General features: G+C 42.6%; 1 protein-coding gene across 2 annotated transcripts in view; it reads left to right on the top strand.

Annotated features, from left to right (window-relative positions):
* The window catches only part of LOC106581831 (kalirin), a 292,220-nt gene that overhangs the window by 88,695 nt on the left and 177,321 nt on the right, over positions 1-26,204 (top strand). For both annotated transcript variants that reach the window (XM_014164228.3, XM_014164230.3), the window contains exons 2-3: positions 7,750-7,824; positions 9,841-9,955. In XM_014164228.3, coding sequence (XP_014019703.1) covers positions 7,750-7,824; positions 9,841-9,955 — 190 coding nt within the window. The remainder of the gene's footprint in view (positions 1-7,749; positions 7,825-9,840; positions 9,956-26,204) is intronic.

The following is a 26,204-nucleotide window of genomic DNA, read 5'->3' as shown; positions in this document are numbered from 1 at the left end:
TTAATCGATTTTAACTTTTAAATAACCAAATATGCAAAGGAGAATATTGGATATATTTCTGCCTTTGTGTTATTATTTAGGATACATGACCATGAAGAGAATGACACAGAAATGCATAATTATGTATATGTATGTATTACAGATTAGGGACCGATGATGAAATTCTGTTACCGCAATTATTTTACCGGGTGTAAATCCACTACACTTAGTGTAGTTCAATAACCCAAAAAAAGATTTTTTCAAAGTTAAGGTGTCATGCCATAGCTGACATCCTATTCTTTCTGTAGACATCTGAATCTTAATTCAGAGCTGTAACGTCTGCTTCCAACTCACACTCTCAAACACATAGATCCCCTGAACGTAGCTCACTTTCCAGGCCACTTTCCAGCTCACACTCTCAAAGATGTAGATCCCCTGAACGCAGCTCACTTTCCAGCTCACACTCTCAAACACGTAGATCCCCTGAACGCAGTTCACTTTCCAGCTCACACTCTCAAACACGTAAATCCCCTGAACGCAGCTCACTTTCCAGGCCACTTTCCAGCTCACACTCTCAAACACATAGATCCCCTGAACGCAGGTCACTCTCCAGATCCTATTCACCTGAATTCTGATCACCTGTTCAGACACCTGTATGTCATTATCATGCACTATTTAGTTCAGTTTTTTTGCACCCTATCATTGTGAGGTATTGTTTGTTTTGTGACACACTTCTATTCGGAGCGCTGGTTTCCCACCGTAATTTAATCCTCCTGTGTATGATAGTTTTTTCCTGCCTCGCTAACGACGCCTTTTCCCTATTGCCTGATCTCCCGGACGACGTTACTAGCCTTTTCACTGCCTGTACTGTTGCTTTTTTGGACCCCTGTGTATGACCTTCTGCCTGCCCCTGGACCCAGCTACCTGCCTCCTCCTGTGGTCCTTTACAATAAACACCTGCTGTGCCCTGCTCTTGAAACCAGCTCTCTGTCTCCCCTCATGTTCATTACAAGAGCAGTTAACAGAGGTTTTGGAAAACATGGTCACATAAAAAACTGAGGAGAATTTTACCGGCATTCTGTTACCAAACTTTCCATCTGTATAGTTCTCCTGTAAATGTGTTATTTCTTAAAATGTTCAGTGTAAATTGTTAAAAGTAGTCATTGTGCATAGAGTTGTATGGTTTGTTAAACTTTGAAATCAATGGTTTTGTTAGGCATACATTTTAAGTCTCAGTGCAATTGTGTTATGGTGGAATTGCCCATTAGTAATCAATTGATTTACTTAAATCAAATTTTTCTTGTATTTGCACAATTATTGCTTTATATTGTATTTCTTTTTGTATCACAAAAACTATTCTGATTAGAATCATGCACCTTGCCTTTATAGTCAATGACAGACAATGAAAATGAAACTAAATTAAATTAAGGCCAATTGAACCATCTTCTGATATTTTGCCCATGATCATGGATCATTATTATTCTGTTCCACGCATAACCCAAGGATGTGCTGAAATGATATCACTATTATATGACTATGGTTGTCTCAAATGGCACCGCACCCTATTCCCTATATAGTGCACTACTTTTGAGCTTTTGTCAAAAGTATGCACTGTGTCGGGAATAGGGTGCCATTTGGACGCAACTTGGAATTTTTTGTTTTCCCCCCATAAATCTATGCTATTCAGAAATGATTGGACGTCGTTGAAAAGTACTCACAGCCAATCAGATTAATATGCCGATTAGCATGTGTATTTTTCTGTTGCTCATTAGAAAAACGAGATTTCAGTCTTGTAGGTGTGTTTCCTGACCGATTCCCCCATGTGACACTAGAAGAGCGGAAGCCTATTTCACTTCCTCAAAATCCGCAGAATGAATCTAATAACTCAAGAAATCTGTGATAAATGTTGACGTTTTAGTTGCGTAATTTCACATCTAACTAAGGTGTTTGGTGCAGTATTTCTCTAGTAAAAACATTTGCGACGTGTTTTCTTCTGTAAACAAAGTCAGAGCTGCTTGGCAGGTCTGTCTCACTGTCTATGCTATTGGATAGAGACCAATCACCGCAGCTGTTCACCCGATGTTAACGTCAAATGGACATCATCAAATCAAAACCCAACCTTCATTTACCCGTTGTGACGCACGGATGTTCCAAACTCTGTTTTAGACGAGACTGACTATTTACACTTTGTAGTACATTTTCTTTTTCATATTGATGCCACATAGGCCGTTTTCAAATGGATTCGTTGCTTTTTAAGGGTGCGTTTCCAAAGGCCCTATTCTGATCTTTTTTCCACTAACTGATCAATCACATCAGATCTTTTTTAAGGCTGATCTAACTGAATTTATCCAATAAGAAACTCTAGTTTTTGTTGCGAAATGTTTTCCATTACAAAACATTTTGCTACGGTGTGCACTAATAAATACACAACCTTCCTTGTGTGTTGCTATGACATCAGCTATACATCACTGTTGTCTGTTGTGTTTGGTAATGATTGAAATTCTAAAACAGAGGTAGTACAGACCATCTATGCACAAACTGCAGTGCCCAGTTCCTTAACTGTTTCAGCATATTCCCTACATAGTGCACTACTTTTGACCAGGGCCCATAGGGGTCAAAAGTAGTGCGCAATGTAAGGAATAGGGTGCAATTTGCGGCACATCCTTAGTCTGTGTGACCGATTGGAGGCGTCTGCTGCTTTTCCAAGCTCAACCGTCATTGCCTCTCCTCCAGTCGTAATTGGTGTGTTTAAGGTAAATGTAATTACTCACTAAGGGAATTTGGAAAGTATCCAAACTTATCCACCCCACGGAGGTGCGTTGACATTAGATATTATTAAAGTGAGGGAGTCGTCATTGCTGTCTGTCAGGCTTCGAGGAAGGCACTTAATCCCAGCAATATATTTAACATGCGTAGGGATGGAGGAAAGGTTTTAGGTTTAAATGCAATCATTCAAAGGGAAGGTTGTAAGCATAAAGAATGCCTTGAAATGTATCAGAAACAGATTGGAGAGACAACAGAGACTGGGATGGGCACATTCTCCCTCTATCATGAACTTGTCCTGTTGGTCCCTGTGCCCCTCAACTGTCAACACTAGGATTAGTGAGGCAACAGATTGCTCTCCTAATGATTTGCTCCTAACTTCAAAAGCAGACCGGCTGATGTTTGTGACACTCTGGTGCCGACAAGCACATGTTTCGGCCTGAAGTAACGATGGTGGTGGCATCTCAAACTTAGCTGCGGTCATTATTGAGTAGTAGCATGTTTTAAAATCAGGTTGAAGTATTTTTTTTTATGATTTGGTATTCGTCCCAAATGGCACCCTTTTCCCTAGATAGTGCGCTACTTTTGACCAAGACTACAAAGCAGTGCACTAAATAGGGAATACTCTGGTGAAGATGTAGTGTGTCATGGACAGGTGGTACCTGTGGAGTGCACTTCCGCTGTCTTTTACGTAGCGCACCACAGGCCAGGATGAAGAATGTCTCTTGTGTTTTATGGTCACCCGGGTTAGAAGGTGAGGAAAAAGGGAGAATCTGATATCCAGAGCTGGGTCATCCTCCTACTCTCCTCCCTCCTCCTCTCCACTCTCTGGATCCCAGGACAGACGTTTTTACAGGGTTCTGTGGGATTGGATGTCTGCCTGCCTCTGCTGGCAAACTGCTCCACTCCAATGGACTTGGCTAATCGCTCGGGGAGGACAAGGGTCTTCCACTAAACTGAGAAGAAACAGCCTTTGTCAAATTAAAACAAATGGGAATCCATCCTGTCTGGTGCTACGGCCCTCAGCCGTCTGACAGGCCAGGTCAGGAACAGGCAGTAAGACATGAAGTCAACTCCATGGGAGGTGAGCTCTTTCTCTCTCTGAGAGGCCTACAGAGTCCTCCTGTCATCTTCTTCTTGGCTCCTCTGTACTGTTGAGATATCACTCCACTTGGTCTACTCTGGATACTCTGGAATGTTCTTTGGAGACTGTGTTTGGTAAATCATGTTCTTTGAGAACGCGGCGTCTCATAGCCACAGCGGCCGATGGTGGACATGTGCACTTGTTTTTTTGGACACTTTTGGACACACTTTTGGTTTCATAACACAACAGACGGTCGTCCAGCTGAAGGAACTGAGAGTCCTGCAGGGATGGAAGGAGAGAAGGAGGGCGGGATGGAGGGATCAAATGGCTTTATTGCTCAAAAAATGTGGGGCCATAGGGACAAGTGAGCTTATCTAATAGAAATCAATAGGAAACCAGTGCACACTTTATGATTAGATATCTAGATGTAATGACTCGTTGCGTGGCGGTTTTCTTGGTCATTGATGTCGTGCACATGCTATGCTCTGATTGGGTTCCCTATATTGGACAAGACAAATCATTGCATATTTTGTTCAGATGATTCTTCAAATATTGAGTAGTAGACTTTTTCCTGTCCATTTTGTTCAGTTTTAAAAGGGCAATCTGGGATTTTGATATCACGGATGGTGTCCTTGCATGACTGAATTTAATTTCGCTGCTCTATCGATCACAACATACATTCAGTCTGAAACTGCCACCCAAGAAGTTGTTTGTTTGACTTCGTAATGAAGGGCGCTGTACAAAACAAATTCATTAGGGATTGGATTGTCTAGCAAATGTAACCAATCAGAGTATGAAAGTTGATAACGTCATCATGTAGGCCGGCTCTGGCCCAACCCTTCGGTTTGTAGGATCAATCAGAATGGTCAGAATGTTTTGCCTTCTAGAAATCATCAGGGAGGGAGGCAAATCCAGACTCATCATGGAGAACAAATGTCAGTTGGCCTGGAGCGATGTGGATGGGTAGCCAGGCAATGCATCTCAAGCTCTGTCTATGAATTTGAGAATAGTTACATTTCTCCAGCTGCCCCATTCCCCAACTGTTTACCCAAAAAAAAGTGTCGGGGTGCCTGCTTTGTTGTTTTTCAAATCCCAGAATGCCCATTTAAGCATTAATCAGATGAGAAGCCGCTGTTGTTTGTAGACATGAACTTGAACACACGGATGATTCAGTGCTGCTGTGTGTTTTCCACATCACGCTGTGTGGAGAACGCTCTTCATCCCCCAGCTCGCTCGTTGTACTAGCTGCTGTGTTATGATCGATGCCCTTGCCTCGCCTCTCCCCCTGTGTTTTTGTGCGGTTGAGTAGATCAAGAGAGATAGCCTGAGGAAAGTGGCTGGGCACTGGTGTGACTACCAAGTCTGTATGTGGTGCAAAGTCAGTGAGAGGAAAGAGTGGTAGAAACTATTGTTATATCCCAGCTAGCACATAATGTTCTGAGAACCATATGTTTCTTAGAGCTTGGTGAGAGCGTGGTTGTCCTATGGTTATTTTGCATACAACCTTCCCACAACTTTCTGGGAATGGTGCAGGATAGTTGCTTGGCTTTGGAACATTCTCAGCACATTTAAAGGCCCAGTGCTTTCAAAAACATGATTTTCTGGTATTTTATATATACAGTTGAAGTCGGAAGTTTACGACATCTACTTTGTGCATGGCATAAGTCATTTCTCCAACAATTGTTTACAGACAGATTATTTCACTTATAATTCACTGTATCACAATTCCAGCTCCAAAGCTGTTCTGGCCGTGTTATGAATGATGCGGGCAGGACAACCTAAGCCAATCACCTCACGGTGCAGAGCTTTTTTAACTTTTGTATGGACATTGACCCTCCCCAGCCTATTCAGTCCTCCAAAGTTGGTATTTGTGTTGTCGGCAGAGAACGCCACGACTTTGTTTTCCAGGTAAAATATTGATGACCACCAGGACCTCAACTGCAATTTCCTCTGCTGTTTCTCCTTTCAATTCAACAAAATCAAGCAGTTTTGTTTCCACAGATGTGCTGCCATCATATATCTTACGATGTCTGACTACTATTGGCAGCAGCTTTACATGCCCATGATTGAATTTGTGTCCCCCAAATTCAACCTGGTCTTGGTCCTGTGTTACCAAAGTAGTTACCCATGGTGCTAACACGTTACTCACTATGGCGCACATTTTGTCCTAGCACATGTGAACTTTGGCTCATAAAGCTTCTGTGCCAGTTGTGCTGGGCAGTCCATAGATCTGTAACTATGATTGTGTTGCATAGTGTGGTATGCAAAGACACCCACCTGCACAGCTAAATCATATTCTTCTTGGTCAGGCTCTACCTTCCTGAAGAATGTGGTGACAGAGGGCATACAAACACGGGCAATCAGAGAGGCTTTATGCTTTTTCGTCTGTTGATGTTCTACCACTGCCGTTCTTCCCCCGCTGCCAATTGAAAAAGAGGAATTACAAAGGGTGTAGTGAACCATTCTATCATCTTGATCTGAGCGTATAAATGGAAATTCTCTCATGTTGTCATTAAAATGGCATTTCCGTTTCTGGGAGAGCCATTGTACCTCCTCTGTCTGCTCATCTTCACTCTCCTTGTGTCACTCTTCTTACTCTCTTAACTTTTTCTACTCCTCCAATCTTTCTCCTCCTCTTTTCTTCACTCATCTTCCTTCTCTTTCTCTTTCCACCTCACTCTCCTCGCTTCACTCTTTTTAATCCCTTCATTTTTCAGTCTAACTCTCCCATCTTTAATAATAAATAGTACACTATTAGATAAAATACTTTTGGTTCACAGATTCCCATTGCTTGCCTCATTTTTGTATTTTATCTCAAAAACATTGTTTGGAATAATAAATTGTCAGGCTCTGTAATAAAATCTTTACCTTTCCTCCTTTATCTCCTTCACTCGTCTTCCTATCCAGTCTTTCTCCTCTCCTTCCTCTCCACTCTCTAACAGAAAACATTATGCTAATGTTATCCATGAAAATTTCAAAGTATATTTTCACACCACTTATTACAATGCCAAACCATTTAAATTGTAATCTACAAATAAATATTCCCATAATTAATTGTGCATTCATTTAATATAATCAATAGCCCGTCCACTGCATGTTTACATGTGAACTTTTTTTTACCTAGCTACCATGACAGTAGCTAGCTAACCTAGCTAGCTAACTTAGTCTACATAGCTAACTTTAGCTAGCGTAACCTATTTAAAACCTTATAAAGCAGATCATCTATCTATATAATAAATTGTGACATAACATCACTAGCTAGTATCACAAACAATTGTAACTTACCTGGCTTGAAAACACGTTTGTGGTGATGTTGTGGATTCACTTGACACTTGTTAGCTTCTGGCCAAGTTTTCCATATCATTTTTTTCTTAACTAGCGCGAGCAAGTAGTTAGTAGAAGAAGAGTGAATGAAGCTGCTATAGCGAGCAGCCCCCTGTTGGCCAAAACAAGCACAACGCGATTGAGACATCAACCGGTAGGCTCTGCTGCCCGGTCTTTCTTGCCATGTTAAATATTATGTCACTTTGCGGTCTGTTTTTAACGCACAGTCAAAAACGGGGACATTTCCGGGGACAGCTCCAGCCGGGGACAGGCCAGCAAAAATGAGGACTGTCCCCGGAAAACGGGGACGTCTGGTCACCCTAATATAGTCCTCCAGCAGAGAATGCTGTTAATCCTAATTCTCTGTTTTATCGTTGTTTATTCCTGTTCCAATTACATCATTGACTTCTAAAAACGTTGGAGCAAAAAAAGTTCTCAGGGTCGCGGAATAACTAAGAAGAACACCGAGCTAATCTTTGTGTTATCATCAGACTGTAATTATGTGTTGCATTTGTCCAGGAATGTAAATCTCTTAATGAGATTACAGAAGATGAAAGTTGATTATCTGAATCTTGTCCTGATCTGTCTCTCTTCTCCAGGGTCCTTCAGGAACGATGGGATTAAGGCCTCTGATGTCCTGCCTGTGCTGAAAGAGAAAGTGGCCTTTGTGTCAGGTGAGTGTGTGTCGCGTCCCAAATGGCACCCTATTCCCTAGTCCTATCGGTCCTGTTCCAAAGCAGTGCACCACATAGGTAATAGGGTGCCGTTTGGGTTGCAGCCTGTGATTGCTTCGTCTTGACTAATCCACTATGGGAAATCATTAAGATGTTTTCTGTTCTGGCTGTCAGTGTTCTTGGCAGACCTGTGCTGAGGAAATTCCCATGACAAGCATGATTAGTAGTACGTGACAAGCATGTTGACATTTTAACCATCGGCACAACAACTTTCACGTGCGGGAACTTCCTATTACACTATCATCTTCATTAGTGCACAGACCAATTATGTACCAAAGGCTTCTTACATTTATTCCGTTTTATGTTTTCCTGCCGTGCGTAATATGCGGTAGGCTATGTATTGTATAACGGCACAATCATAATTTTAATTCAGTTTGCATAGGCTCATAAGCACAATACTGTTTTGATGTGAATTGTGATTGCATTGGCATTGATGTCAGAGGGACAATGGAGCCCTGAGTACCAGGCCATTAGGACCTGATGGTACATAGCAAGTTGTGTACACATGTCCAGAGGGCATAAAAGGAGATAACCGTGACTCAACGGTCATGTGGAATTTTACTGCGGTCATGACTCATGACTGCCGATGTGGCGGTAATACAATGCAGCCAGCCGTGACTAAAAACTGTTTTTTACTCATCTCTCAATGAACAGGGTAACCAGGTAAAATGCTGGTAAAGACAGCTGGCAGGGAATTGGACCTGACTGGAGCGCTGTTGTAAAAACAAGCTGAAGGCATTGTAAAATAAATAAAATCTAATTTACAATGCTGCTGGCCAGAATCCCTCTTAGTACAATGCAGCCAGCCGTGTGACAAAAAAACTGTTTTTTACCCTTTGTTTAATAGTTTTTTACTCATCTCTCAATGAACAGGGTGACCAGGTAAAATGCTGCCAAAGAGAGCTGGCGGGGAACTGGACCTGACTGGAGCGCTGTTGTAAAAATAAGCTAAACGCCATGTAAAATAGAGAAAATCTCATTTAGTCTAATAAACATAAGGCTGTTAACTCAAGGCAGTCTTTGAGCTGTAGAGAATAGATATCTCATCTCTCCCTCTCTCTCTCGCTCGTTCCCCCTCTTTCTCGCTCTCTCTGTCTGTTGCTCTCCGTCTCTCTCTCTCCCCTGGGAGATGGGACTGCTCTGGCATGCATCTCACTGATGTATTTCTCCCCAAAATACATCAGAGGTTCCCCCAGCAGCAGAGTAATATTGTTGGCCTTATCTCTCTGACGAGGCCCAGTGTGTGGTGCGTACACACACACGCACACACGGGGAGGGGGGGGGGGGGACCTTGAGCATGACAGACTGGTGGACATGTCAGAGAGTCGAGGGGAGGGAGAAGCACGGGGGAGCACCACCATCCGTGGGGGTTGGTGCTTCCAAAAAGTGTCAACAAAGATCTGTCACCACCAAAATCCTTTCTGGATAAGGCCCTCCATGCCCTCCCTCTGGGGCGCTGCTGCTGCTTTGCCTCCCTGCCTCCATGTCTGCCTTCCTGCTGCTGCTCACAAAGTCCCATGAGCACCGGGGGATAAACAAACGTGCACTGTACTTCAACATCAATCTGGTCATGCATCTCTCCACACATGGGATGTGTCCCAAATGGCACAATATTCCCTGTTATAGTGCACTACTTTTGACCATGGGCTCTGGACAAATGTAGTACATGGAATAAGGTGCCATTTTGGACAAATACCTACTAAGTAAGAGATATGAAGACAGAGCCTTTCTACTGTCATGTTGTATATCATGTCATCCTGTAAATGATCAACACAGGCACTTTGAGAGAATGCTGAGAAAATGGAGGGATGTTTTTGGGCCCCTGGTCAAGAGTAGTGCACTATATAGAGAATAGGGTGCCATTTGGGAGGAACCCTATGTGCACTTAAATCTCTATCCATCTCTGCCATAGGGCTTTCATAAATCAGGAGATTTCCGCTGTCTGTGTTCCTACAGGAGGTCGCGATAAGAGAGGTGGCCCCATACTGACCTTCCCTGCCAGAAGCAACCATGACAGAATAAAACACGAGGAACTGCGGCGGCTGGTGACATATCTCTCCACTGTGCCCAGGTAAGAACAGAGGATATGTGTCTGATTGAGGATCAGTTTAGCTTTTTAGATCACAATGAATAAGATTACATGGACTGGGGGGAGCTGATCCTAGATCAGCACACCTACTCTGAGACGCTTGATACATATGGGGGATACGGCCCCTGGACTATCTGCTAATGTAAACATGGCTTAATTTATGTGGCTAGCTGGAGGAACATGCTTTATCCATGTACAGTGCCTTCAGAAAGTTTTCATAACCCTTGACTTATTCCACATTTTGTTGTTGTGTTACAGCCTGAATTCAAAATTGATTAAATACAAAAATATATACAGTACCAGTCAAAATGTCTACATGTCTACTCATTCAAGGGTTTTTCTTTATTTTTACTATTTTCTACATTGTAGAATAATAGTGAAGACATCAAAACTATGAAATAACACATATGGAATCATGTAGTAACCAAAATAGTGTTAACCTCTTGACGTTCGCCTAGGATAGGGGGCGCCACAGCGCATTTTGAAAAATTTGTGCCCATTTTAAACGGCCTACTACTCAAACTCAGAAGCTAGGATATGCATATAATTAATACTTGTGGATAGAAAACACCCTAAAGTTTCTAAAACTGTTTGAATGGTGTCTGTGAGTATAACAGAACTCATATGGCAGTCAAAACCCCGAGACAGATCGAAACAGGAAGTGGAATTCTGAATTGCAAACTCAACTTCATCACGTTGCCTATTAATCACACCGTGAGCTATGGTTCATTGAGCACTTCCTATTGCTTCCACTAGATGTCCCCAGTCTTTACAAAGTGGTTTGAGTCTCCTACTGTGAAAACTGAATGAATGAGACGCTGTTGAAATTGGTCACATGAGGAGGGCCATCACCATTATGACGCCCTGGCTTCCCTCCCCTTTCGAAACGTTTTGAAAGACAATGCAATCATCCTCCTTGAATCTTATTGGCTCTCTTGTTGAAAAACACTCTGAAGATTTATGTTATACAACGTTTGACATGTTTGAACGAACCTAAATGGGGAAAAAAATGTATTTTCTCGAAATGGCTGTCCCGCGGCCGACGGAGCATTTGGATCAGCCTTCAGACGCGCTAACAAGAACAAGCTCTTGGAACATAAAGGAGTAATTTTTTCGAACGAAAATACATTTGTTGTGGACCTGGGATTCCTGGAAGTGCTTTCTGATGAAGACAACCAAAGGTAAGGGATTATTGACAATAGTATACAAGACTAGATGTGATATGCGATTGTTCCAAGATGGCTAGCCTATTGCTATTGCTAGCCTACTGTTCTGAGTATCGCATCCCCTTTTATCGCAAAGTGTGATTACCCAGTAAAGGTATTTTTAAATCTGGCATTACAGGTGCTTTCAAGAGATATTCATCTATAAATCTTAGAATGACAATATTACATTTTAAAAATGTTTTCGAATAGTAATTTAGTAAATTGTAGCTCTGTTTCATCGGATGCATTTGAGGGAAAATAGTTAGTCAACGTTACGCACCGATGTAAAATGCTGTTTTTATATACAAATATGAACTTTATCGAACAAAAGAATGCATGTATTGTGTAACATGATGTCCTAGGTGTGTCATCTGATGAAGATTGTCAAAGGTTAGTGCTGCATTTAGCTGTTTTTTGGTTATTTGTGATGCATGTGGTTGGTCGGAAAATGGCTATGTGGCTACTTTTACGATATACTCCTCTAACATAATCTAATGTTTTGCTTTTGCTGTAAAGCCTTTTTGAAATCGGACAACGTGGTTCGATTCAGGAGAGGTGTATCTATAAAACGATATAATTAGAAAAAAAAAATTGAAAAAAATAAAATTATTACATTTTGTTATGCTCATGGTGATATGATTTTTCGCTGGATGTCCGTCCCGCATACGAGACGGAGGCCGCACAGGGGTTAAACAAATCAAAATAGATTTTAGATTCTTCAAAGTAGCCAGTCTTTACCTCTGACAACCCTTATTGGCTGCTTTTCCTTCAATCTGCGGTACAACTCATCCCAAACCATCTCAATTGTGTGATTGTGGAGGCCAGGTTATCTCATGCAGCACTCCATCACTTCTTGGTCAAATAGCCCTTACACAGCCTGGAGGTGGGAACCACACATGCAGCGATCATCCATGAGGGTAGGTAGCAACACATCTGCCACGCTGATCCTCAACCCTGCAGCTGCACAGGGGTGCATGTTCAGTCCCCTCCTGTACTTCCTGTTCACCCACGACTGCATGGCCAGGCACGACTCCAACACCATCATTAAGTTTGCAGATGACACAACAGTGGTAGGCCTGATCACCGACAACGACGAGACAGCCTATAGGAAGCAGGTCAGAGACCTGGCCGGGTGGTGCCAGAATAACAACCTATCCCTCAACGTAACCAAGACTAAGGAGATGATTGTGGACTACAGGAAAAGGAGGACTGAGCACGCCCCCATTCTCATCAATGGGGCTGTAGTGGAGCAGGTTGAGAGCTTCAAATTCCTTGGTGTCCACATCAACAACAAACTAGAATGGTCCAAACACACCACGACAGTCGTGAAGAGGGCATGACAAAGCCTATTCCCCCTCAGGAAATTAAAAAGATTTGGCATGGGTCCTGAGATCCTCAAAAGGTTCTACAGCTGCAACATCGAGAGTATCCTGACTGGTTGCATCACTGCCTGGTACAGCAATTGCTCGGCCTCTGACCGCAAGGCACTACAAAGGGTAGTGCGTACGGCCCAGTACATCATTGGGGCTAAGCTGCCTGCGATCCAGGACCTCTACACAAGGCAGTGTCAGAGGAAGGCCCTAAAAATTGTCAAAGACCCCAGCCACCCCAGTTATAGACTGTTCTCTCTACTACCGCATGGCAAGCGGTACCGGAGTGCCAAGTCTAGGACAAAAATGCTTCTCAACAGTTTTTACTCCCAAGCCATAAGACTCCTGAACAGGTAATCAAATGGCTACCCGGACTATTTGCATTGTGTGCCCCCCCCCAACCCCTCTTTTTACGCTGCTGCTACTCTCTTTATCTATACATTCATGTACATACTACCTCAATTAGGCCGACCAACCAGTGCTCCTGCACATTGGCTAACCGGGCTATCTGCATTATGTCCCGCCACCCACCAACCCCTCTTACGCTACTGTTACTCTCTGTTCATCATATATGCATAGTCACTTTAACCATATCTACATGTACATACTACCTCAATCAGCCTGACTAACCGATGTCGGTATGTGGCCTCGCTACTTTTATAGCCTCGCTACTGTATATAGCCTGTTTTTTGTCGTGTCTTTGGCTATGCCGGATTAAGTGATATGACATGCTATTCTATAAAATAATTTCTCTGTAATTAATATTACCTGATTAAGCTAAATTGCCATACATGTTTAATGTTTTTCGACCTGTCCCCAAATTAATATAATTGGTTCAGAGTTGGTTTTGATATTTTAACCTGCGTGTCATGATCGCGTTTGGTGTGCGGGTACAAAATACATTTCCCATCTCTCCCATCTCCTCATTGGTTTATAGACGCAGGTACCCACTTGTCATCTCCTCATTGGTTATACCCACGTGGGTAACTGAAAGACGAACGATGTCAGTGGCAGTAATGCACCTAATTTATGAAAGTTGCCAATTGCAGTATAAAGTCAAGAGAAGAAAAAGCCTAGGAGGAGGAGAGGTGACTAGAAACGATTCGGTTGACCGTTTTATGTGTGGATTAATTGGCAGAGTAGAGGACCTTGTGCATTTCAGGTAAAATAACAACTCAATGTTTATATCCCAGGACAAATTAGCTAGCAAAAGCAAGCTAGCTAAAAAGGACAAATTAGCTAGGAAGTGCAAGCTAGCTAGCTAAATTGCCATGAATTAATATAATTGATTCAGAGTTTATTTAGATATTTTAACCTGCGTGTCGTGATTGCGTTTGGTGTGGAGGGACAAAATACATTTATGCACAATGGTGCACGCGCGCAGCCGGTTTGGGTTCCGTGTTACACACAGACTTTAGGGTGTCTAGACATACAGCTTGAACTAACTCGTCATCTATAGATGCTCCGCATATAAACTAATATTAAATAACACTTAACTCTCACGTTAGGGGGTGAGTGTCGCTAAAACATGATAGGCTAAACAATGCTATATAAGCGATAACATCTCACCCATCATAAGTCCCAATTTCTGATCTTCTAATCAAAAAGACATAGGCAGGAAATTCAAACACATTCCTAGCCTGTATTTGTCCATTTAGCCGGTTGACACAGCCATTCTGTATCCTCAGCCAGGGAGCTTCCTTGACAAGAACAGATCGGCCTCTTTTTGGGTTGTCTAATGTACGTGTTGATCCCTCAACTATCACCTTAAACCGGGCTGGGAAGAGGAATCCATATCGGATGTTGGCCGCCCTGCATTTCTTGCGTAACTCATCATACTCTTTCCGTTGGTTCCTCACCTCCAAAGTAATATCTGGGTAGAAAGACACCCTGGCTCCGTTGTAGTTAAGGGGGAACTTTTGACGAGCCAGCTTGAGGATGAGATCCCTGGTCTGGGGATAGTGCAACCGTACAATGAATGGCCTTGGTTGCGCGCCCGCTTCGTGCGCCCGCTTCGTGATCTGCGTGCGCGGTCGATCAGGATGGCTATTTTGAAGTGTTCACTCCCCAGCAATGCCGGTATCAGCTCCGAGACAAATTCAGTGGGTTTCCCTTTCTCAGTGTCCTCCTGGATCCCAAATATTCAGATGTTCTGGCGTCTTGAATGCGACTCGAGCATTTCCAAATCGGGCTTTCAAGGTTTTGTTGTAATTTTTGAACTTTGTGCACTGTTTCTCTATGTCCTGTGTAAGGTATAATTATTTTTATACATCGGCACATATCAATATGTACTATTGTTTTGTTAAGCTACATGCTTGTGTGATTATGTCCTAAGGGACTGTGTATGTGATTAACTGCTGGGCTGTGGCTAAATAGGGGGTAAAACTGTTGAGGCATGCAGAAGGCTGTTTCTCAAACTAGAGTCACATAAGAAACCACTTGATACTGAAATACAATAACGGGCTCAGAGTGTACAGGAAGTGCGTCACGAGGCTGGAACCAGCCTGCACGCCAGCGATAGGATGAGTAAGTTTAAACCATGCTCATCCTCCCTCTGACAGTTCCCGCTCACTGCTGGCCTATCTCTGTCAGAGTATATAAGGAAGAACAAAGGATGGGTCGATCAGTTCTCTGTATACCCTGCGAGGTGGTGCAGTGAGCCTGTATATACGAACATCATATTTTCCATTTGTACTATCATTCTATTTACTTAAAGATGAATTAAATAATCATTGCAAAACTAACGCAACCCAACACCTGTAGCCTGACCTTGTGATCAACTGTCGTCTGCTGAACCTTATGCGCCCTGCCCTTAGTTGCCTTCACAGTATCAGTCAAAGTCCCAATACTCTTTGAGATATCAGCCAATCTTGTGTCCACCTTCTTGCTTAGTGAGTTTATGGCAGTAGGTCACTTTGAGTAGGTTCTGTGGAGAACTCTTGGGAGTTAGCATCTTCAGCTAACTCCTCGTGGGTCGGCGATGTTGAAATTGGTTCCTTGTTTAGCGCCCCCCTTTTTTGGTGCTTTTTCCCTTTGTCATATTGCCAGACAATGTTTGAAGTTATAGGTTGTGGGAGGTTAAGATAAATATTAATTTGTTTCAAAATTGAGCAGAGCTCTAGCAAAGCTCATCTACTCCATAGCACGCTCTCTAGCGCCCCCCCCCCCCCCCCCAAGTCTCTTCTTATTGGTGTCCTTTAGTAGTGGTTTCTTTGCAGCAATTCGACCATGAAGGCCTGATTCACGCAGTCTTCTCTGAGCAGTTGATGTTAAGATGTGTCTGTTACTTGAACTCTTAAGCATTTATTTGGGCTGCAATTTCTGAGGCTGGTAACTCTAATGAACTTATCCTCTGCAGCAGAGGTAAATCTGGGTCTTCCTTTCCTGGGCAGTCCTCATGAAAGCCAGTTTCATCATTGCTCTTTATGGTTTTTGCGACTGAAATTTTCCAGTTTGAATGACCTTCATGTCTTAAAGTAATGATGGACTGTAATTTCTCTTTGCTTTTTTAAGCTGTTCTTGCCATGATGTGGGCTTGGTCTTTTAGGGCTATCTTCTGTAACCCTCCCCCCCCCCACCTTGTCATACCACAACTGATTGGCTCAAACATATTAAGAAGGAAAGAAATTCCACAAATGGCTTAACAAGGCACACCTGTTAATTGAAATGCATTCCAGGTGACTACCTCATGAAGCTGGTTGAGAGAATGCCAAGAGTGTGCAAAACTGCCATCAAGGCAAAGGGTGGCTACTTTGAATAATCTAAAATCTATTTTAATTTGTTAAACACTTTGTTACTACATGATTACATATGTTATTTCATAATTTTGATGTCTTCACTATTATTCTACAATGTAGAAAATAGTAAAAATAAAGAAACTATTGAATGAGTAGGTGTATCCAAACTTTTGACTGGTACTGTGTGTGTGTGTGTGTGTGTGTGTGTATGTGTGTGTGTGTGTGTGTGTTAGGGTGCTGTCAGCCATTGATCAGGCCTGGCAGTGGGCCCTATGAAGTCAGCTTCAAAGCCTCTCTGTGTAGCTCTGAACAAAGACCTGCTTAATGAGAGTCTAAATGGCCAGCCAGCCCGGTTGGCCGGCCCGGAGAGCCCCCTCCGACTCCCCTCTAAATGACCCGCCACTATCACCAACACATGTCGAGCATTGAAAAGGATACCCCAAATGGCACTCTATTCCCTATATAGTGGACTTTTTTAAACATAGACTTATGGGACCTGGTCAAAAGTAGTGCACTATGTAGGGAATTGGGTGCCATTTGAGACTTAGCCAGGAGAGGAGTATTAGAGTGGGGAGCGGGGGATGGCCACATGGCACACTTCTAGAGCAGTGCTGTCAACCGTTAAGAAATGAGAGCTTCTCTCCTGATTCAAATCAAGAGCACTTCTGTGGTTTTGAGTTTCTCTCTCTCTCTCTCTCTCTCGGAGTAGCTTTACATCTCTCCGTCATATCCACAGGAGGTGTTGGAGTGAGCTGGGTTTTTCCTTCGGTTCCCTTAAAAAGAAAAGGTGCAGTATCAGGCGAAGCCATGGCGTTCCTTTTAAAGACACCGAAGTCCTTAAAAAGTTAAGGGTGGCTCGCACACGAAATTAGACAAAATTATAGAAATGATTTGTTTGATTTTGAATGTATTTTATTTTGCTTTTCAGTATTATGGTTTCATAATGAGTAGTGTGACTATGAACGTCAAGAGATGTATTGATAGGGTAGCTCCAGATCACGATATCCCAGTGATTGTTGCTGGTCATCAGTGATATTGATCCCCCACCCCGTCCGTACCCCAGGCATTTATTGGAATTCCCTCTCTGCATCCAGGACATTGTTATATCCCCACTATTTATAACTCTTGGATATGCATTCGCTAAGCTATTTGCTGTGATATTTTAGCAACAGTCTCAGTTTGTTTTGAGCTCTTTGGAATTAGCTGTGCTCGCATGGGTCAGTGAAACTACAAACTGAGACGATGATGTCATTGCCTAATCACTTCAACATGTTCCTTCAATTAAAAGTGAAATAGCAAGTCGATGGCTTGCATCCCAAATGGCACCCTATTCCCTTTATAGTGCACTACTTTTCATCAGGGGCCATTTAGGACACATCCCAAGTCGATGAATGCTGCTTATCACTGAAAATCAGTGTGGCAAAGCTAAAGGTCACAGGCTACATATCCATTGACTTTTCAGCCTATGTGAAAATTAGTGTTTTCATGTAGCACCTCATTTATTCAACACAAAGGAGAAAGTCATCAAAGCAGTAGCGCTTGCCTTTCCTACTGGTATGACGGTGTCAGGGCTGTTTTCTGTTGTTCTTGGACCAGGGAACCATTGAGAAGAGAAAATTGCAGAAAATAAAAGGGGTCTAATAGGGATGCTGTTGTTGTGGGAATTGCACGGTGCAGGTACAGATTTATTGGATGCATCTCAATTGGCACCCTATTCCCTGCATAGTGCACTACAGTAGATATGACCAGAGTAACCTCATCCGCTAGGTCTAGGGCAGTGGTCACCAATCAGTCGATCGCAATCTAGTGGGCGATCTCCAAAGTATGCCTAGTTGATGACCAAACATTTCTGTAACGAAAAAGTAATGTGTTCCTATTTTTTTCTTCATTTCGTGCTGTTTGCAAGAGGTGTACTTGGCCCAGCTAGCATATAACGTTCTGAGAACCATATGTTTCCTTGAGCTTGGTGAGAGCATGGTTGTCCTATGGTTATTTTGTATACAACCTTCCCCACACGTTTATGGGTGTATGGGTGCAGGATAGTTGCTTGGCTTTGGGACATTCTCAGCACATTAAAAAACTTGACAGGAACATTCTTTTCTTGGTATTTCATTACTTTAACAGAACATTTTGGTAATGCTATATTAATGTTCTCCAACTGGTTTGACATTAGGAATGTTCTCAAAGTTCAGAGAACGTTAAGAAACAATGTTCTTCAGTGGGAATTTCAGAACGTTTTCGACAAATTTCCTCATGATTATATACTGCTCAAAAAAATAAAGGGAACACTTAAACAACACATCCTAGATCTGAATGAAAGAAATAATCTTATTAAATACTTTTTTCTTTACATAGTTGAATGTGCTGACAAAAATCACACAAAAATAATCAATGGAAATCCAATTTATCAACCCATGGAGGTCTGGATTTGGAGTCAGACTCAAAATTAAAGTGGAAAACCACACTACAGGCTGATCCAACTTTGATGTAATGTCCATAAAACAAGTCAAAATGAGGCTCAGTAGTGTGTGTGGCCTCCACGTGCCTGTATGACCTCCCAACAACGCCTGGGCATGCTCCTGATGAGGTGGGGGATGGTCTCCTGAGGGATCTCCTCCCAGACCTGGACTAAAGCATCCGCCAACTCCTGGACAGTCTGTGGTGCAACGTGGCATTGGTGGATGGAGTGAGACATGATGTCCCAGATGTGCTCAATTGGATTCAGGTCTGGGGAACGGGCGGGCCAGTCCATAGCATCAATGCCTTCCTCTTGCAGGAACTGCTGACACACTCCAGCCACATGAGGTCTAGCATTGTCTTGCATTAGGAGGAACCCAGGGCCAACCGCACCAGCATATGGTCTCACAAGGGGTCTGAGGATCTCATCTCGGTACCTAATGGCAGTCAGGCTACCTCTGGTGAGCACATGGCGGCCCCCCAAAGAAATGCCACCCCACACCATGACTGACCCACCGCCAAACCGGTCATGCTGGAGGATGTTGCAGGCAGCAGAACGTTCTCCACGGCGTCTCCAGACTCTGTCACATGTGCTCAGTGTGAACCTACTTTCATCTGTGAAGAGCACAGGGCGCCAGTTGCGAATTTGCCAATCTTGGTGTTCTCTGGCAAATGCCAAACGTCCTGCACCGTGTTGGGCTGTAAGCACAACCCCCACCTGTGGACGTCGGGCCCTCATACCACCCTCATGGAGTCTGTTTCTGACCGTTTGAGCAGACATGTACATTTGTGGCCTGCTGGAGGTCATTTTGCAGGGCTCTGGCAGTGCTTCTCCTGCTCCTCCTTGCACAAAGGCGGAGGTAGCGGTCCTGCTGCTGGGTTGTTGCCCTCCTACGGCCTCCTCCACGTCTCCTGATGTACTGGCCTGTCTCCTGGTAGCGCCTCCATGCTCTGGACACTACGCTGACAGACACAGCAAACCTTCTTGCCACAGCTCGCATTGATGTGCCATCCTGGATGAGCTGCACTACCTGAGCCACTTGTGTGGGTTGTAGACTCGGTCTTATGCTACCACTAGAGTGAAAGCACCGCCAGCATTCAAAAGTGACCAAAACATCAGCCAGGAAGCATAGGAACTGAGAAGTGGTCTGTGGTCCCCACCTGCAGAACCACTCCTTTATTGGGGGTGTCTTGCTAATTGCCTATAATTTCCACCTGTTGTCTATTCCATTTGCACAACAGCATGTGGAATTTATTGTCAATCAGTGTTGCTTCCTAAGTGGACAGTTTGATTTCACAGAAGTGTGATTGACTTGGAGATACATTGTGTTGTTTAAGTGTTCCCTTTATTTTTTTGAGCAGTGTATTTAACCTTTTCACATGTGTTATGATCATTCTACAGTGGTCCCTGTAGCGTACGATCAAACTGGTGTGATTAGAACGCTTATTTAGAACATCCAGTTTCGAATGACGCAACAATCAGCATTTGAGCTGGCCACACTGTTTTTTCAGAAACATTTTGCACAAACAGCATAACACAATTATCCAAACCGGAAAAATGAAGGCTACATTTGTCCAAGCGCTAACTGAGGAAAGATTGACTTTAACGAGTGCGCTGAGAGTAGGGAAGCAAGTTCAGGGAGTGAGTGTTTTAATAAATGAAAGAAACAATGAACACAAAACACAAACAACGCACCGATATGAAAATAGAGTCAATAACACCTGAGGAAAGAACCAAGGGGAGAGACAGATATAGGGAGATAATCAAGGAGGTGATGGAGTCCAGGTGAGTGTCATGAGGCGCAGGTGCGCGAGACGATGGTGACAGGTGTGTGGGATAATCAGCAGCCTGATGACCCAGAGGCCGGAGAGGGAGTATACGTGACAGTACCCCCTCCCCAATGTGCGGCTCCAGGACGCCGTCAAAGGGGACGAACCCGGGGATCAGGAGCGGACCGGTCACCCCTGCTGATGCACTAGAACCTGTAACGCCAGCTGAGGCACGGAAATCTGTCGAGTCAGCTGGAGCGTGGGAACCGGACAGATTGGTTGAGGCAGGGGAGCCTGGCGATCTGGTTGAGGCACGAGAACCTGACGAGATGGCTGAGGCAGGGAAGCCTGGCGATCTGGTTGAGGCATGAGAGTTTGTAGCAGATCCCGGACCCGACGTCATTACTCTGACACAAAAAAATTAAATAAAAGAAACACTCTCTGATGCTTCCCTTTGGTGAGGTGTTATTCTGTAACGAGTGCGCTGAGAGTCGGGAAGCAAGTTCAGGGAGTGAGTGTTTTAATAAATGAAAGAAACAATGAAAACAAAACACAAACAACGCACCAACATGAAAACAGAGTCAATAACACCTGAGGAAAGAACCAAGGGGAGTGACAGATATAGGGAGATAATCAAGGAGGTGATGGAGTCCAGGTGAGTGTCATGAAGCGCAGGTGCGCGAGACGATGGTGACAGGTGTGCGGGAGGTTAGGCTGCTCGGCCCAACAGTCAAGAGTGTTGGGTTGACTAGTCTCATTATTGCAATAATTTATCGATATTAAATAAAGATGATTGTTTGAAGAAATGACAAAGTCTCTCTCAGTATGAATTTCCACAACAAAACATTCTAAGAATGTTATGTAAAACATATACATTACGTTCTCAGCATCAACAAAACTACCTCTATCTTGTTAAGTGTGTTCAGGTGTGTTGGCCGGGCCCATTAATTGGCCACAGCTGATCTGATTTGCATATGTAATTTTAAGCAAAAATTGTAAAAAAAAAGGGTACGGTCCTTAACAGGCTGACTACACCGCTCGCATCGCGTGCGCAAGCGTCGCAAAATACATTTTGAAATCTATATTATTCAATTATTGCACCCACACTGCTTGTGTGCGCCAACGAGTGTCTGCGTTGCCAAGGGCTAAAATAGACCTCTGTTCTATTTGTGATGCAGATCGCGCTGCAAGTCCTACCTCTCTCATCTCCTCATTGGTTTATAGAAGCAGGTACCCACGTGCCATCTCCTCATTGGTTAACCCACGTGGGTGACAAAGACGAACGAGGTCGGTGGCGGTAATGCACCTAATTTATGAAAGTTTCCAACCGCAATATAAAGTCCAGAGAAGAAAAAGCCTGGAAGGAGGAGAGATGACTAGAAACGATTCGGTTGACCGTTTTGTGTGGATTAATTGTCGGAGTAGAGGACCTTGTGCATTTCAGATAAAATACGCACAATGGTGGACACGCGCCGCCGGTGTAAGAGGGTAATGAGTGATTGTTTCCTTTGACATGGGGACTGTTTGAATAGACTAAAATGAACAACTTTGTATGAGTTAAACAAACAAAAAAAACATAGCATGCTATCTCCATCCTGTTGGCGCAGGGGACTAATCCATGGATAGAGAACAGAAGATCATAGGTTTGAATTTCACTGACGCCATGCCACAATAACAAATAAATGTGTTTGAATGATTAATGCCTAAGTAAATGAATTTCCATGCGTCCTATCTGTGCTTGGACTTCAAGACAGTTAACCGAAACTAAGCTTGAGGTGTTATTAAAAGTCTCATTGAAACATGTCCTCAGATCATTCTTTAATTACCTTCAAATAACCTAGAACGTTAATAAAACCTCCCAGTAAACCATTCAGGGAACCATAGTAAAACGTTCTCAGAACCTCCCTGCAACTTACTTTCCAAGAACAGGCAAATGTTCACTTCTGTTCTCAGAACGTTAAGAAAACGTTCTGAGGAAACTTATGGTCATTAAACCTTTTTGTGAACTACTGAAAGATCCATTACTGTTATGTTTTAAGTACTCAAATATAAATGGCAAGCTGTTGGACACACAAAAAGTGGGACTGATCTCTCTCTACTGAAGCAGGAGCCAGGGGGGCTGAAACACAATTATGATACGTGTACTATATTATGGATTGGGTCTCTAAAAGCACAAATGTTAAATTACCATGTGGTCTCCCGATTTAAAAGGGGCGGATGGTGAAGTTGACGTGTTTTGGTGTACGTATCCCAGAAAAGTTTAGCGTTCTTGCAACTATTAACTTGGATAGAAAACTTAGCAAAATAGAATCTTGAAACCGTGGAGGGAAACACCTATCCATTTAGGGGAAGATTACCCTTTATTTAATTATCTAGTGATATCACAGTTTACATATTTATTCATGGCTCTACCAACTCCAGGAGAATCCTTTTTCGAATCATGTAAAAATAAATATTTCACTTTATTTGAAATGGCAAACCAGATGAAGTTAAACAAGTATATTTATATAATGAACATGAGTTTGGAGTGTATTGACAATAGACCCCTGTTTAAAGTATCATCCCTTTTCAATGAAGTCATACAGAGTTGGCTACAATTCAAATTTCATCCTCCAGAAAAGGCAGATCTTATATTACAGCAAATAATATGGCTAAATTCCAATGTACTGATAGAGAAAAAAACGATTTTCTTGGAATAAATGTAAAAAGAACGGTATAATACTTATGAAGGACATTGTAAACAAGGACGGTAAATGTGTCACTCAAGCAACTAACAGTCAAATCCAATCAAATGTTGTTAGTCACATGCGCCGAATACAACCTTACAGTGAAACGCTTACTTACAAGCCCATAACACACAATGCAGTATAAAAAATATGAATAAGAATGAGAAATTAAAGGAACAAATAATTCAAGAGCAACAGTAAAATAACAATAGCGAAACTATGTACAGGGGGTACCGGTACAGAGTCAATGTGCGGGGGCACCAGTTAGTCGAGGTAATTGAAGTAATATGTACATGTAGGTAGAGTTATTAAAGTGACTACGCATTGATAATAAGAGAGTAGCAGCGGCATAAAAGAGGGGGTGGGGGGGCAATGCAAATAGCCTGGGTAGCCATTTGATTAGATGTTCAGGAATATTATGGCTTGGGGGTAGAAGCTGTTTAGAAGCCTCTTGGACCAAGACATGGTGCTCCGGTACTGCTTGCCGTGCGGTAGCAGAGAGAACATTCTATGACTAGGGTGGCTGGAGTGTTTGACAATTTTTAGGACCTTCCTCTGACACCACCTGGTATAGAGGTCCTGGGTGGCAGGAAGCTTGGCCCCAGTGATGTACTGGGCCGTACGCACTACCCTCTGTACTGCCTTGCTGTCGGAGGCCGAGCAGTTGCCATTCCAGGCAGTGATGCAACTGTAGAACCTTTTGAGGATCTGAGGACCCATGCCAAATCTTTGCAGTCTCCTGAGGGGGAATAGGTTCTGTTGTGCCCTCTTCATGACTGTCTTGGTGTGTTTGGACCATGTTAGTTTGTTGGTGATGTGGACACCAAGAAACTTGAAGCTCTCAACCTGCTCCACTACAGCCCAATCGATGAGAATGGGGACGTGCTCGGTCCTCCTTTTCCTGTAGTACACAATCATCTCCTTTGTCTTGATCACGTTGAGGGAGAGGTTGTTGGAAGTGTATGCTAAATACAAAATTATAACCAACTCATTGTGGTTCTGCCACAAAATTGGAAGAGATAATTACTTAAAGAAAATAAAGAATTAGTCTGCCTGCCACCCATAACAAATCATAAATGGCTTAAAAAGATTACTATAAGTAAAAAAAAAATGTATCAGTTTCACTTAAAGCCAAAAGGTTTGACAGCAATGTTGTATAAAATTAAAGCCAGTAGCGAACAGATCTTTAATGTCCCAATACCTTGGCATCGGGTCTATGAACTGATATAGAAAACAACAATTGACAGACTAATCCATTCATTTCAATTTAAGCTATTATATAAAATACTTGCTACTAAAATTATGCTCAATCGCTGACTTTTTTTTGTCAGTTCCAGGAATGGTTGTTACAGGGCCGTCAGAAAGTATTCACACCCCTTGACTCTTTCCCCAAAAATGTTTTTTACAGCCTGAATTTAAAATTGATTAAATTGAGATTTTGTGTCACTGGCCTACACACAATAACCCATAATCTCAAAGTGGAATGATGTTTACATTTTATTTTTTGCAATTTAATAAAAACGGAAAAATCTTGATTCAGCCTCTTTGTTATGTTAAGCCTAAATAAGTTTAGGAGTAAAAATGTGCTTAACAAGTCACATAATAAGTTGCATGGACTCACTCTTTGTGAAATTATAGTGTTTAACATGATTTTTGAATGACTACTGTACCTCATCTTTGCACCCCACACATACAGATAATTGTAAGGTCCCTCAGTCGAGCAGTGAATTTCAAACCACAACAACCAGGGAGATTTTCCAATGCCTCGCAAAGAAGGGCACCTATTGGTAGATGGGTAAAAACAAAAGCAGACATTGAATATCCCTTTTAAGCATGGTGAAGTTATTAATTAATTACTCTTTGGATGGTGTATCAATACATCCATTCACTACAAAGAAACAGGCGTCCTTGCTAATTCAGTTGCCAATGGTGACTTTAAAACAGTTACACAGTTTAATGGCTAACCTAATTGACAGAGTGAAAAGAAGGAAGCCTCTACAGAATACAAATATTCCAAAACTTCATATTTTCAAGCACGGTGTTGGCTGCATCATTTTATGTGTATGCTTGTTATTGGCAAGGACTAGGGAGGATAAAAAGAAACAGAATGGAGCTAAGCATAGGCCAAATCCTAGAGGAAAACCTGCTTTAGTCTGCTTTCCACCAGACACTGCGAGTCAAATTTACCTTTCAGCAGAACAATAACCTAAAACCAAATGTTAAATATCCATTGTTGCTTACCAAGAAGACATGGAATGTTCCTGAGTGGCCTAGTTACAGTTTTGACTTAAATTGGCCTGAAAATCTATGAAAGGACTTGAAAATGGCTGTCTAGCAATGATCAACAACCAACTTGACAGAGCTTGAAGGAATGGTGGATTGGCCACTGTGGTTGAAAATCTAGCACTTGCAGAAAGAGGAAATTAGGAATATATGTATAATTATTTAACTGCATGTACCGTACAAGTGAGCGAAAATAGCTGTAAGTAGCAGTAGATGTATTGTTGTCTGTTAATTTATTGCAATCAGGGTAGGGTTGGGGGGGTGTGTGATATATATACACACACACTTGAAGTCGGACTATTTACATACACCAATCCACAAACTATAGTTTTGGCAAGTCGGTTAGGACATCTACTTTGTGCATGACAAGTATTTTTTCCAACAATTGTTTACAGACAGATTATTTCACTGTATCACAATTCCAGTGGGTCAGAAGTTTACATACACTAAGTTGACTGTGCCTTTAAACAGCTTGGAAAATTGCAGAAAATGATGTCATGGCATTAGCAGCTTCTGATAGGCTAATTGACATCATTTGAGTCAATTGGAGGTGTACCTGTGGATGTATTTCAAGGCCTACCTTCAAACTCTGCCTCTTTGCTTGACATCATGGGAAAATCAAAAGAAATCAGCCAAGACCTCCGAAAAAAAATTGTAGACCTCACAAGTCTGGTTCATCCTTG

Source organism: Salmo salar, chromosome 21 (genome assembly GCF_965601325.2).
Source record: "Salmo salar chromosome 21, fSalSal1, whole genome shotgun sequence".
Classification (NCBI taxonomy): Eukaryota; Metazoa; Chordata; class Actinopteri; order Salmoniformes; family Salmonidae; genus Salmo; species Salmo salar.
The sequence above is the reverse complement of the archived record's forward strand: the minus strand, read 5'-3'. Positions and strand labels throughout refer to the sequence as shown.